This window comes from Notolabrus celidotus, chromosome 8 (assembly GCF_009762535.1).
Source record: "Notolabrus celidotus isolate fNotCel1 chromosome 8, fNotCel1.pri, whole genome shotgun sequence".
NCBI lineage: Eukaryota > Metazoa > Chordata > Actinopteri > Labriformes > Labridae > Notolabrus > Notolabrus celidotus.
Window position 1 is genome coordinate 35,350,654 of NC_048279.1, and position 15,399 is coordinate 35,366,052.

Consider the following 15,399-nt stretch of genomic DNA (forward strand, 5'->3'; position numbering starts at 1 on the left):
AAGAGGAGTCTCTTCCTGTCGACTTCATTGCTCGGCTCTGTGAGATGCGAGTCTCATGCCTAAAGGGGGAATTGTCATATTTTCATAAAGCATGAAGTGTGGCTGAATCTGATTGAAAGTAAACTGTAGGTTTTTAGAGTTTTATTTGACTTCATGAGGTTAGATTAAACCAAATAATGCCCCCTTGTTGTTATACTTGGCTTCAAATGATGTTCTTTAAAGAGGTGGACAGTCTAAAGGTCAAAAATTATACTGATGTGTAGCTTAGATTTGAGTCAGTTAACCAGGATAGTTTTAAGCATATATTTTTGTTTAATGCAAATAAACCAGTAGTAGAGCAGCAGTGTTATATTTCAGGGGGGCCAGAATTCCTGGTGACGCCCCTGCACACAGACAGTAACAAGTAAACGTACATCAATCAGTAACTAGCAGCGTTCAGTGATAAAACATGTGCACACACTGATCAGACGATCATTAATCCTAGATTTAAAGTAGCTAATGAAACGCTCTGATTTAAGGCGACCCTGCAGCTTAGACCAGGATTAAAGAGCGAGTTTGTTGCAGGATTGAGTTTGCTCTAACTTCTGTGTCTGCTATTTAACAGAGTAACTTGAAAGTAATATAATGAAGAATAATAATAGGAAAGTTAATTTTAGCATCAATAAATAAAGTCAAATTGATTCATAGAGATTCAAAATCATAGACATGAGAAAAGGATAGAAGTAGGAGGTAAGAGTGGACAATTAAATCTGAACTGTCCCTTTAAAGAAACACCGCCCGAGCTTGTTCGTCTGTAAAAGATGTGATTGTCCCTGAGTGATGCGGTGACATTATGAAGCCTCTCACTTTCTGTCACTTCTTTTAAAACTTTAACACCAGCCCTGACACCAGATCCCAGCCTGGTACCGCTGGGTTTTGTATCGTTCCTTCTTTCTTTTATGATCACTGACCCTTTGTTCAAGAACAGAAGCTCTGTGAACTTCAGCTCCCAGCCTCTGATTCCTCTCACGTCTGCTCCGAGAATGAAAAGGCCACAGAGAAATCTATATCATACCTCTCTCCCCCTGCCAGCTGCTGGCTGACTGATCTTTATGTACCCCCCACTGCGAGTGTGTGTGTGTGAGTGTGTGTGTGTGTGTGTGTGCGTGTTATTACTCACAGCTCTCTAACTGCATGATGCAGGTTTGCACATCCATGGGGAAGTTCTTCAGATCCATTGGACAGGCCAGAATCAGTGTTATTCTGCAAACACACAGACAGCAACACATTAAACCTTCATATTAAGAGCATGGTCAATAACTTGATTGGTAAAGTAAATGCACTACACCACCAGACCAGTAGAGGGCAGTAACACAAAGAGGAATGCCATTCATCACAGATGACACCATAGAAGCAGACGGACAGGCAGGTATCAGTATGAGCAACACAACAGTTAGCCTGTTAGCATGAAGAGACTCAGCTGGCTCTGTTTTAGATGGTGCTATATTTCATCACAGATGGATTCACTGAATCAACACGTGAGAGGAGATAAGCGCGAGTAGCAAAGACGTTTCAACACGGCTTTAAAATCCTTTTGAACTCAAAAAGCCGTGGCAGAGATCGGCCGGTGTTTTGGTTTAAACGGCGACCCTGTTAACTGGAGACTCTCAGCCGGATGCATCCCTCATAAACGTCTTTAGACCATCATTAAATATCTGATGAGGATATTTTGAAATCTTAATAAAAACTAAACTAGTTTGCATTCCCAGGAACTCCCTCTGTGTTTCAACAGCTGTGTAAACTCCACAAACACTGACATGTTCAGCTGAAGGTCTCCAGTTTACAGGGTCACTTTTAAAACCGGAACACCGGGAGGAGAGACGCATTCACGGTGGGCTGAGAGAAGACTACTGTTACAAGCTGCTAAATCAAGAGAATCACAGCTTCTTCTTTTGAGAAGTACACACACATACAAAAAAGATTTTTTGAAAAAATTGAAAAAAAAAAAAATTGAAAAAAAAATTGAAAAAAAAATTTAAAAAAAATTTGAAAAAAAAAATTGAAAAAAAAATTGAAAAAAAAAATTGAAAAAAAAATTGAAAAAAAAAATTGAAAAAAAAATGAAGACATTTTTTTGAAATTTTTTTTTGGGGGGATTATTTTTTGAATTTTTTTTTTGACAAAAAATAAAAAAATGACAAAAAAATAAATTAAAAAAAAATTAAATTTGAAATTTTTTTTTTTACAAAAACAATGTGATAAAAAAGTTGACCCGGAAGCCTGTGTTTCAACAGCACTGACACGTTCAGCTGAAGGTCTCCAGTTTACAGGGTCACTTTTAAAACCGGAGCACCGGGAGAGACGCATTCACCGTGGGCTGAGAGAAGACTTTGAAAAGTACTACCCACCTAGCATGGGCTTTTTAGGGGGGAGATTATCTAACCCTGAACTAAATGTAGACCCTGGGTCCACCGGTCGAAATGCACGTAGTACCAGGGTAAAGTCCCTAGTTCCTGGGTAAAGTTCCTCTTGTCGAAAAATGCCTCAAAGCTTACGTTGATCTGAGGGGAATCCTAAATAACATGCAAACAGGAATGTGACGTCGCAGGTACCCTTTCCTTTAGTTTCTTCTTCTATGCTGGAGGACTCTCAGGATGTAAACCTGTTGCAGGCTTGCAGCAACATGGGAGTAAATCTCATTCTATTGAAAGCTGATCCTTGAAAATGTACAGGAAGCATGATGCAGCGTCACTCTGACACATTGGACACATTTGTGAATACTTTCCTAAGAATCAAACCCATTTCAAAGATGATACGATGCATAACTGAAATTAAAGACTTCCATTTTTGAAATTAGATTTATAAACCATTTGGAAAGACACTCGCATTCTCAGATTTCATTATCACAGCTCCTCTGTGTGCAGCTCAGTGTCGGCTGGGATACAATTATGTGCCTTTTTGGAGCTGCTTATTTAAAATCAAGAACGCTGTAATTATATTTTTCAATGAATCACACCAATTAGGAAAGTTATCAATGATTCATTTCAATATGCATCTCTTTATTCTTCTGCAATCACTCCATATGTTGTGCAGTGTGTGAGTTATTATGAGGTTAAAACAGAGTTCTCTGAGAATATTGGGATTTAAGGGCTTCAGATAAAAACACTCAGGAGTCAAGATTTCAGTCAGTGACATCTTTTAAATGTCTTCTTAAAAACATTTTTACAGACGTGCTTTTATGTGACTTCATCTTTCTAACTGTCTTTACATCTATTTTATTATTATTTTAAGATTTTATCCAACTAATTAATTGTTTATAATTTTATTTAATTATTTCATTTCATTATTTATTGTTTTAATTTGTTTAAAATTTTATTTCAATGTTCCTAATGTATCCTTTTCACTTTTTCACATTTTTACGATGTGATGTCATCCTCTTATTCTGGAACCCTCTTTTTTTGTCCTTTTAATGCTTTTATTTACTTTTCCATTTGTATTTATTTATTTATTTATTTATATTAATTTGATTTATTTTATTTTTATTGATCTGTTCTTTTTATTAAATTTATTTTATTTTTATTGATTTATTTTATTTTTACGGAGCCCCTAAAGTGACATGTGCAGAAATTTTTTTTGGGAAAGTATCTGGTGCGCACGAGATACTTTCTCGTGCGCACCAGATACTTTCTCGTGCGCACCAGATACTTTCTCTTGAGCACCAGATACTTTCTCGTGCGCACCAGATACTTTCTCTTGAGCACCAGATACTTTCTCTTGAGCACCAGATACTTTCTCGTGCGCACCAGATACTTTCTCTTGAGCACCAGATACTTTCTCGTGCGCACGAGATACTTTCTCTTGAGCACCAGATACTTTCTCGTGCGCACCAGATACTTTCTCTTGAGCACCAGATACTTTCTCGTGCGCACCAGATACTTTCTCTTGAGCACCAGATACTTTCTCGTGCGCACGAGAAAGTTTCACGTGCGCACCAGATACTTTCTCGTGTGCACGAGATACTTTCTCGTGCGCACCAGATACTTTCTCTTGAGCACCAGATACTTTCTCGTGCGCACCAGATACTTTCTCTTGAGCACCAGATACTTTCTCGTGCGCACCAGATACTTTCTCTTGAGCACCAGATACTTTCTCGTGCGCACGAGAAAGTTTCACGTGCGCACCAGATACTTTCTCGTGTGCACGAGATACTTTCTCGTGCGCACCAGATACTTTCTCTTGAGCACCAGATACTTTCTCGTGCGCACCAGATACTTTCTCTTGAGCACCAGATACTTTCTCGTGCGCACGAGATACTTTCTCTTGAGCACCAGATACTTTCTCGTGCGCACGAGATACTTTCTCGTGCGCACCAGATACTTTCTCTTGAGCACCAGATACTTTCTCGTGCGCACCAGATACTTTCTCTTGAGCACCAGATACTTTCTCTTGAGCACCAGATACTTTCTCGTGCGCACGAGAAAGTTTCACGTGCGCACCAGATACTTTCTCGTGTGCACGAGATACCAAGTTAGCACTGGAGATCAACCAGTTTCGATCTAAAAATGACAGTACAGCAGTTAGTTGAGCTTTATTTCAACCTTGGGCTGCCTTGTATCTTGTTACATTTATATACGGACTGTTCAGTCTGCATTTACGAACTGTTTGTAATTTGTGAACCTCCCTGCATTTGTGAATGGAATTTTTGAGACTGCAGGGCAATGTCTGTAACCAATCAGATGTCTCACTCCTATGCAGCCAATCATAGTGTAGATTCCAGGGTATGTGGTTGTGAAGCGATCCCTTTAGCCATGCCCGAGACCAGAGCGCACAGAGACCAGAGCGCACAGAGACCAGAGCGCACAGAGACCAGAGCGCACAGAGACCAGAGCGCACCGAGACCAGAGCGCACCGAGACCAGAGCGCACCGAGACCAAGATATCATCCCGCATTTAGGCAGTTATTTAATGAGGACTATGTTTGATCCTTTGTTACAATGGGTAGCCTATCTGCAAACGTTTTATCCTCAGCCCGTTACTGTATTATTGATCAGTCTGATGTTTGTTTACCTGCATATGAAAAATGCGGGATGATATCGACTAGTCTTGGTCTCGGTGCGTTCTGGTTTCGGTGCGCTCTGGTCTCGGTGCGTTCTGGTTTCGGTGCGCTCTGGTCTCGGTGCGTTCTGGTTTCGGTGCGCTCTTTTCTCGGTGCGTTCTGGTCTCGGTGCGCTCTGGTCTCGGTGTGCTCTGGTCTCGGTGTGCTCTGGTCTCGGTGTGCTCTGGTCTCGGTGTGCTCTGGTCTCGGGCATGGCTAAAGGGATCGCTTCACAACCACATACCCTGGAATCTACACTATGATTGGCTGATACTTTCTCGTGAGCAACAGATACTTTCCAAAAAAAAATTTCTGCACCTGTCACTTTAGGGGCTCCGTATATTTGTATTGATTTTTTTATTTTTTTAAATTTTATTTTATTTAATCATCCTTGAAAAACCTCTTAAACAATGATGTATTGGTCTATTGTCACACCACTTCATTCTGTTTTGAACATTTATTTTTAAAGGTGCTTTTTAAATAAAGTTATTATCATTATAAGATTTATAACTAAGTGGATAAAAATGCATTTTTAGTTCATCAATTATTTTAAAAATGCATAAAAGTTTCCAAATTTGAGAAAAGTGCAAACGTCCTTCATGACTGGTGCTTCAGAACAGCTCCTGACTGGATCTAGAGGCTTTTTATTTCTATTTTTCAAGGTGAATTATCTTGAACTACTATTTATAGAATTGTCCACACAGGCACAAATCTTTTTTGTGTATACCAGCACAACTTTCAGAACATTGTATTTTAATGTGAAGTAGAATACTTTGTGTCTGTCACATGTAAGCTGTATTTTGTGATTAGTCAGCACATTTGCATTACATGGTTGTGACATGGACTCTGTGTTCAGCAGCCCTCGGGGCTTCCTGCTGCAAAACTATGTCACATATTAGGCCAGAGGTCGAGGTGTTTGCAAGCAGCAACCTCTGGTTCTGAAAAATGAAGCTAATGCATTAATGCAAAAATCCCAAACTGCAGTACCTATAGTGTCCACTAGAGGCGGACTCAAAAAGTAAAAAAAATCCCCATTAGAGCCCTTATTCTTACAGCAGAAATACATGTTTACAGTCTGGTACAGAAAAACTGTTTGTTCCTAAAGCTTATTCCTGTCTCTGTAACAACCGTGTGAGGGATGAGTTGTTTTTTTTAATTCACAGTAATTTTAAGAGTTGTGCAAAATTAGGGACAGCTGGGGGTGTGGCTGATTTGACTGATTAGTGGCTTCACTAAGGCCTCACATCCACCTCTTTGCCAGTTTCTAGAGTAGGAGTTAGTTGGATTCAGTGTTTCCAATATGGCAGCTGCTATCGTTGGGCTTCATGATGCCTCTTCACAAAGCATACACAAACAGGTCGACAAACAGGCACAGATTTGTTTTATCTTATTTTTGGTTAGAAATAAATACTTAGAAGGTAAATACAGTATTTTAAGAAACTATAAAAGAAAGGTTGCATATGTGAAGAAATTAAAGTCAAGTTCAAAGAATCTAAGTCCAACTTTTGGTCTCTCTTGAACACTGGAACTAAACTCCTCAAAAATAAACTGGAATCGTAATTACAGTCAATTATTTCTCCCCTTTAATAAAACCAACTGGTGTTGTATTATATATCATTAGAAAGCCTGATTAGTCACCTTTACATTGAGGTATAACTTGTAAGGATTGTGCATTCCTGGAATGAGCAACACAGCTAAATGTGTTCGTAGCACCAAAAAAAAAAGTGCAACATCCTCCTGTTGGTGTTCCTGTTTCGAGCTTCAAGTGCAGTGCCAGTGCCAGTCACAGGTGTATGACTGGCACCTGATATCTCCAGAATTTTGGACCTAACTCCATCCTCCAGGAAGATGACGCTCGCCCCCACAGGGTTTCTCAGAGACTACCTCCAGAATTTGGGAGTGGAGAGGATGAAATGGCCTGCCATGAATCCAGACCTCAACCCCATTGAACACTTGTTGGATAAGCACATTTAGCTGTGTTGCTCATTCCACAAATGCACAATCCTTAGAAGGTGTACCTCATTGCAAAGGTGAGTAATCAGGCTTTGCAATGATATATAATACTATACCAATTGGTATTATTAAAGGGGAGGAATAATTGACAAAGATAACGTTTTTTTTGAGGAGTTTAGATGAAAGTCCCATGTCAGTTTAACCAGTAAACCTGCAGGTCTCCAGCCTACAGGACTCCATGGCACCATCAAATCCCCTACATCCAAATGTTTATGAAGCAGGCAGGAAGAAAGCCTTCACATTAAAACAAACTGACACAGATTGTGCCCGTGTGCACAGATTTTAAGATTCCCTGCCCTCATAATCTCTAAATCTGGATGTTTAAGGCTGAGGAAACCTTAAAATAATCCAGCTCCAGTTTGACTCTGCAGAGTCTGGGCTGTCAGCAGGTTGTGTTGACAGCCAGGAAGGTGATCCCACTGCACACGCTCAGTCGCTCTCCTCTTCTCACACACACAAACACACACACACACACGTCCAGCCAGTCAGCCTGATGTACCAAAGAAAGTGTGCCGTGTCTGCACATTGTTGGAAGTCCCTGACAGGATGCTGAATAAACGTATAAGACACATGATGTAGCCGCCGCAGATGTCCCACTTTCTCAGGAAGAGGGTTCGGCTCTGTGGTTTTTCTGTCCTGCTGCATCGTGACACCTAAATGCCACATGCTGACAAAGTTAGAGCCGGGCTTTATTCTCCAGGAGCTTCAGATCGAGCTGCAGCTCTGCTTCTGCTGTTCCTCCGGGACAAGTGGAACAAGAAAATCACAAAACACTAACGCAGGACGGATCCCCGATTTGAGATCTCATTACATTTTGAGTTCCAGCAGGAAAACGAATCACGCGACGTTCGGAGATGTGAAAGTTTAATTTTGACAGACAGGTACCTCATATTAACGAGCATAATATTCTATAATATAATGAAATCTGCAGATGAATTAAATCCTGCCTGCGGGGTAAACACAAGTTATTAAATTCTGTTCTTTCATATTAAAGTTTTTGGGTCCTTTGTCCCTTCGATGCTTTGGGAACGCAGCAGACATCACGACATATCGATGATGTCATCGCTTCAGTTTGGTTTTGTGAGACTTTATGTTCACTTTTTGGCAAACTTTGACTTTTAAAAGCAGCTTTAAAGGTAAAAAATAAATTTTATTATTATTTTATTAATCTTAACTATTTGTTTTTTTATTTATCTACTCAGTTTTATTGGTATTTTTTAAATTATTATTATTTTTTCAACCTTTTAACTCATTTTACGTCTTAATTTTGTCTCTAACTACAAACTTTTAATTTCTTTTAACAAACTGAGTTTGGATGAAATGTAACTAAGTTTACTTTCTTTCTTTGATCTTAGATTTTAAAATATTTGATGTTTCCACGCTTATGTTTGTTTAATGTTATATTTTAAATTGGGTATTTTCTGATAAGGTATGTCGTTATGGAATGAACCTGATTTTGGATCTATTAGATGTTGGGCATACGGGCCCCCTGTGAGGGGGTCAAGAGGTCTGAGCCAGCTTTGGGCTGCGACTCGACACAGAGAAGACTCAATGTGTGAGTCTGAATCCTTGGGAAGAAGTTCTGAGATGATTCAAATGATTAAAGGTTCATTTCGGTTAAGACAAGACCAGTTGTGATTCTGCGTCCAACTGGACAGTAAGACTCTGCAAGTTACAGACTTCAGAGCAGTGAAGGAGGCTGATTATTTATAATAATCCCTCCTAATTTAAATAAATAATAAGACCCAACACTGTTTACTTTGTATGTTAAGTTACATAAGTACACAGAGAGAGAGAGTAGATCAAACATAACTGGATGCATATACATTTTAATGTTTGAAGTGTTTGCTGTTTGTTTTTGTTGATTGTTACTGTTCTGGTTTTTGTTTTTAACTCTATAAAGAACTTTGAATTGCTCTTGTATGAAAGGTGCTTTATAAATAAAGCTTGATTGATTGATTGATTGATTGATTCTGCTTCCTTAATAACAGACAGGGCGGATCATTCTGTGACAGTAACGGAGGCCACAGACTGCACCACGCTGACCACTGACATGAACAGATCCATACCATCCCTGCATTGTCTGTCACACTTGATCATCTCATCCTGAACTGACTCTCTTGACTGCTGCTGGAATTATAATGCATAATAAACTGTATTATAATTATCTTTGCCATATTATATTATGTTATATTACATTTTGTCTTAACTCCTGAAGTTTGCAGACGACACCACCGTCATCGGTCTCATCCAGGACGGAGACGAGTCTGCTTACAGACAGGAGGTGGAACAGCTGGCTCTCTGGTGTAGTCAGAACCATCTGGAGCTGAACCCGCTCAAGACGGTAGAGATGACAGTGGACTTCAGGAGAAGCCCCCCCCCACCCCCCCCCCCCCCCTCACCATCCTGAACAGCACTGTGTCTACTGTGGACTCTTTCAGGTTCCTGGGATCCACTATCTCCCGGGACCTGAGGTGGACCTCCCACATAGACACAATCAGAAAAAAGGCCCAGCAGAGGATGTACTTCCTGCGTCAGCTCAGGAAGTTCAACCTGCCCCAGGAGCTGCTGATCATGTTCTACACCTCCATCATCCAGTCTGTTCTGTGTACCTCCATCACTGTCTGGTTTGGATCTGCAACCAAACTAGACAAACACAGACTGCAGCGGACTATAAGGACTGCAGAAGAAATCATCGGTGTCGACCTGCCCCCCATCCAGGACTTGTACCGGTCCCGGGCCAGGAAACGGGCAGGTAGCATCACCGCTGACCCCTCACACCCTGGACACAAATTCTTCAAACTCCTCCCCTCCGGCAGGCGCTACAGATCACTGTGCGCCAAAACAACCCGCCATAAGAACAGCTTCTTCCCCCAGGCTGTCACTCTGATGAACACTAAACCATAACAGTGTCATACCTGTCAGATAAATACTCTCTGTAAATACACATGTAGATATACAACAATTCTCCAAGCAGAATTCCATATTTCTATTTTTTGTATTATTTAACTTCTATTTTATAATGTAAAACTACCTCTGCAACTCACCACTGCACTATCATATTATTTTAGCCTGTACATATTAGTCAAGCCTATTGTTGTTTCTTGTATTTATAGCTAAGGTTATTGTTATTATATTTTTTATTTTATTTTTTATTGTAGTTCTTATTCTTATTCTTATGCCTTGTACAAAGAGAGCACAGTTTACTTAAGTCAAATTCCTTGTGTGTTCAAGCATACTTGGCGAATAAAGCTGATTCTGATTCTGATTTTTATTGTAACTACAACTCACGGTCATATTACATACCCATATTTATTTTTATTTATTGCTTAAAAGCACTATGAGGAGTTTTTCACCAGCTGAGAATCAGACTGAAACCAACACTGATGCCTCTTTATGAACCTCAAAAGCAAACAAAACCATAAACAACAACACTGATACCTTCTCTGTTGTCATTTTTAAATGCCTTAAACCACTCAGAGGGGGTAGGTGTCAGACCACATGATTGACATTTGGCTTTTAAAACACCCTTTTCCGGCTTTTTTTAAAGGTGACATATCATGCAAAATGGACTTTTTAATGGTTCTTTACCTGAAATATGTGTCCCTGTCTACAAACCCCCCGAGAATGAGAAAAATCCATTCTGCCCCTGTTCTGATTTCTCCACCTTTCTGTAAATGTGTGTGAAACCAGCCGTTTCAGACTTCCGTGTTTTTGTTACGTAACAACAATATCCGGTCTGTCACGGAGTCAGAGCTCGGAGCTTGTTCAGCCCATAGACTGTATAAAATACAACTCAACCCCTCCTCCGTTTTTCATTCCCTGCACACATGTGTGCTAACAAGGAGCTTAGGAGGGAGGCATGCTAGTTGTAGGCTGTCTTAATAAACACAAAGGTCTGTTTTACTCCCCACGTCTGCAGATTTGAAGATCTAGTGGATGATTTTTATTTATCATGGATAAGTGCTAGCGCTAGTTAGCATAGCCACATAGCTACATGTTCATAGCTGTAGCTGTGTACCAAGACACACGTCGACATATTGACAAATAAAACAACAAGAAACACTAAATCTATGACCAATGGTTCAGAAAGGTCCTGCTGCAGGCGCCTCTCCGTCAGGATCAGATTCAGAGGGTTGAAGTAACGTGATCTCTGAGCAGCCGTGTATATTCAGCCAACATGTAAACATTAGATCAACGTGCTGGAGAGCCGAGGCACATCCACTTCCTGAGGGGGCGTGGTCAGAGGGAAAACAGAGTGTTCTGAGGAGGACTGAAGAAGAGGGTTTTTCAGGCAGACCAGAATCTGATTTCAAAGTGTTTTTTTGAGCATAAACTTTAAAGACATGTTTTGGGGACCTCTTAGACCAATATATGTTGATGAAAAAAGTGTGATATGTCCCCTTTAATGGCAAATAATCACATTGAGTGATACATCTGGATGTTAAAAGACAGCAGGGTGAGGTTTTTGTTGAAAACACTACTTTTGCATGTACAGAACAAGAGATAAGAGGTATCCCTTTGTCCACAATGGGGTGCCAAAATTGATATAAATCAAAAGTTCCTCACAGCAGCTTTAATTTGTCATTACCAACCATAATCACACCATGTCAACTTGTCACTACTGAAACATTTTCAATACTGTAATTACTGCTATTTAATTTAAATTCCATTTCTAACATTGCATATATCTAAATTGTATTCTAGCTTTATTTATCTATTTTTATTGAAACTTCTTCTTGATTGTACTTATGTCTGGGTTGCTGTAACAACTGAATTTCCTCCCCAGGGGATCAATAAAGTAATATATCTTATCTTATCTTCTTATTTATTTAACATGAAATGTAAACAAAGATCATTTTGAGGATTTGAACAAAAGAGAACCCAGAATCATCCTAAAACCCAAGATGTCATGACTCTCTTGCCTCTCTTCCACGTCATAACTTTAAAGAAAACTATTTTTCTTCCTCAATAAATAATGCATTTTGCAGAATTATTGAAAGCATCATTAATTTTCCTTTTGATAACCACCCCGCATCAACTTATGGGACCATGCATCAGTTGGAGCATGCCCTGCGTTTTCTTTTGGACAGCATGGAGACCCAACTTCATGTGAATCTGTTCGTCCAATCCTAAAGTTCACTTTCATCTTGGAGGAGACAGACAGGGCCATCGGTCATGACTCCCCCTCGTCCCGCTGCACTGTCGAGCGATAAAAACCAGAAGACGGAGTAAACAACATTTACAAGACCCGCTTCCCTTTGGGGCGGTTTAATATCCTGAGTCGATTTGTTGTGTCTGAGATGGAGTTGATGAGCGAGGAGAGAGGGGAGGGGGGGGGGTCATTCTGATGGTGTCAAGTTTAAAAAATGAAAGCCAAAGAGAAGTGGAGCACATCGTTCATCCTTTTTGTTCCTTGAGATTTTTTTATAAAAGGGCCAATCTCACATTCTCCTCCTCTTCCTCCTTTTCCTCCTCCTCCTCCTCTTCCTCTTCCTCCTGCTGGACATGAAGGTGAAAACTGCAGGCTGATAACAGATCAGACGCGCTGCAGGAATACTAACAGGCTGAGTAGATTACAACGGCTGCTGCAGCGTGCTCTCATTCGCCCCTGAGCAGAGGCAATAAAAGCAGGGAGGAGGAAGAGGAGGAGGAGGAGGAGGAGGAGGAGGAGGAGGAGGAGGAGGAAAAGGGGACCGGCAGGCTGAAAGGTTTGTCGGAGGAAAGCAGCTATAACTCTGACAGCCTTGAATGGGATGTCTTAGAGATATAAAGAAGCAAAGTGAGGAAGAAGAGCCCTGTTGGAAATAAAACCTCCAACTTTGATGCAATAAGAGCGCTCTACAGCGGAGGATGAAGGTCTGAGGGAGGCAATAAACAACACGTCACTTTCTATCTTCTGTTATCAGAGTTTATAACGGATTGTCTCAATTCAACCTCCAAACTTATAACCTCTCTCCCTCTTCTTCTTCTTCTTCTTCTACGACTCCAAACTTTTTCTGATGATGTTATAAGTCTTTTATATCACCCTTCATCCTCCAGCCGAGGCTCTCCAATCTTTCACTTCTGATCTTTAAGAGTTGTTTCTATTTCATGCACGTTTTGAATCGGGGTACTTGCAGGAAAACCAATCCACCACATATGTAATAATTATGATGCCACTCTGCAAGATGAGGCTCGCAGAGTCAGGCACATCTTTTAAAACTCTTCTTAAAACACACAAAGGAGAGATTTCCTTTATTTGAATTCATTTTTTAACTGTTTTTATTTTTTTAATTTTTTACTTAAGTCATTTAAATCTAATTATTAATTTGACTGTTAATTGTTTCAATACTGTAATTACTGCTATTTAATTTAAAAAAAATTCCATTTCTAACATTGCATATATCTAAATTGTATTCTAGCTTTATTTATCTATTTTTATTGAAACTTCTTCTTGATTGTACTTATGTCTGGGTTGCTGTAACAACTGAATTCCCCCCTGGGGGATCAATAAAGTAATATCTTATCTTCTTATTTATTTAACATGAAATGTAAACAAAGATCATTTTGAGGATTTGAACAAAAGAGAACCCATAATCATCCTAAAACCCAAGATGTCATGACTCTCTTGCCTCTCTTCCACGTCATAACTTTAAAGAAAACTATTTTTCTTCCTAAATAAATGATGCATTTTGCAGAATTGTTAATTGTTTTATTATTTATTTTATAATTTATAATTTCAATGATCTTAATCTATCCTTTTTTATTTTCTCTGATGTGACGTTGTCTTCCTCTTAAAACCTTTCTATTGCCATTATTTATTTATTATAAAAAAATTCAACTTCTTTAACAATGAGTTATTTGTCGCTTGTTTCATCCCTTTATTTTATTTGCGTTTATTCTTTTTAACCTTTTGGGTTGTATTTTTGTTTTGCATTATTGTTGTTGAATTTCTACACTCCTCTCTGTCTGTTAAAGGTTTATTCTGTCTTCTAAATCCTGCCATGCTTTGTTTGTCAAAGCATTTTGTAAACATTTGTTTTAAAAGGTCCTGTATTATTATTAAAGGAAGTTTGTCCTCGTCACTGTAGCTAGCTAAATACTGCGATGTGCAATGCTCATGGTGGATTAAGGTGGGGTCAGACTGAGTCTGATCTGGTCTTGGTGTTGGGTCTCTGTTCATAATTTGACATAGATTGGTCTAGACCTCCTCTGTTTGTAAAAGCGTCTTGAGATAACGTTTGTTGTGATTTGGCGCTGTACAAATAAAGATTGATTGATTGATTTGTTCCTATTCTATGCAGACGATGGAGTCCATCCTGCAGCTGTGGATGTTTTTATTATTTAGGATCAACAACAACGAACCTCCTGTCTCTCGCCTTTCTACCTCAACATCTACCGCACGGCTCAGAGGATGAAATGAGCCGATATAAAGTCATATCCACAAGTTGAATAGTTATGATGTCAGACATAACTTATTAAATATGTTTTTAAGCTTGAGATGAGGCCAGATGTCTCTCTGAACTTTTTATCATTGATCTTTGAAGTTATCTTTGTTAACACTGGCAGACAGGAGCAGCAGTAAGAGGACGGTATTTGAGTTTCCCACCCTGAGATGACATCACCTACAAATGTCTGCCCTTTAAATATGATCTATAAAGAAGAGAGGAAATGTTTACCCCAGGGTCCATCCATCCATCCATTATCTTGACCGCTTATCCCATTAGGGGTCACGGGGGGCTGGAGCCTATCCCAGCTGGCTTTGGGCAGAAGGCAGGGTACACCCTGGACAGGTCGCCAACCCATCACAGGGCTTACCCCAGGGTCATTTACATAAAACGTGTTGTTGGTGTTGTAGATAACTCTGAGCTAATACTTAACATAGTATTTGTTGTTCCTGCTCAGATTCAAGCCTCTGCCTCAGTCCTACCTGACTGCTCTGACAGGAAGCAGCACTCACCGTATGCTGTAGAGCACGTTGCCGTTTTTAGAGATGCGTAGAAGCTTGTTGTCGGTGGTGACCTCGTGGAAGTTTGCCCCCTTCTCGTTGGCGAAGAACAAATCCGGTTTCCAGATGGAGTCCAACATAGAGGGGTCCAGGTCCAGCGAGTCGTCGGGGTACTCGCTGTAGGCCAGCCGAGGGTCGTTCCACTGCTGTCTCAGGAAGATGTTCACTCTGTAGTCCTGAGAGGGGACAGAGAGAGGGGACAACACAGAGGTGTTAGAGGGATACATCTGCAGCTTTGGGTGGATGGATGGATGGAGGTGTGTGAAAACAAGTATTCTGTCTCTTTGAAGCAGCACTGAACTGCCTCACAAAACCAGGAACCT

The 15,399-nt window shown here is 40.1% G+C and overlaps 1 protein-coding gene across 1 annotated transcript in view; it reads right to left on the reverse strand.

The window, feature by feature from the left end:
• glra1 (glycine receptor, alpha 1) overlaps window positions 1-15,399 on the reverse strand; it is a 163,167-nt gene that overhangs the window by 59,610 nt on the left and 88,158 nt on the right. Inside the window, exons 4-5 of the mRNA XM_034689907.1 lie at window positions 15,029-15,252; window positions 1,160-1,242 (exon numbers count right to left, since the gene is read on the reverse strand). Coding sequence (XP_034545798.1) covers window positions 1,160-1,242; window positions 15,029-15,252 — 307 coding nt within the window. The remainder of the gene's footprint in view (window positions 1-1,159; window positions 1,243-15,028; window positions 15,253-15,399) is intronic.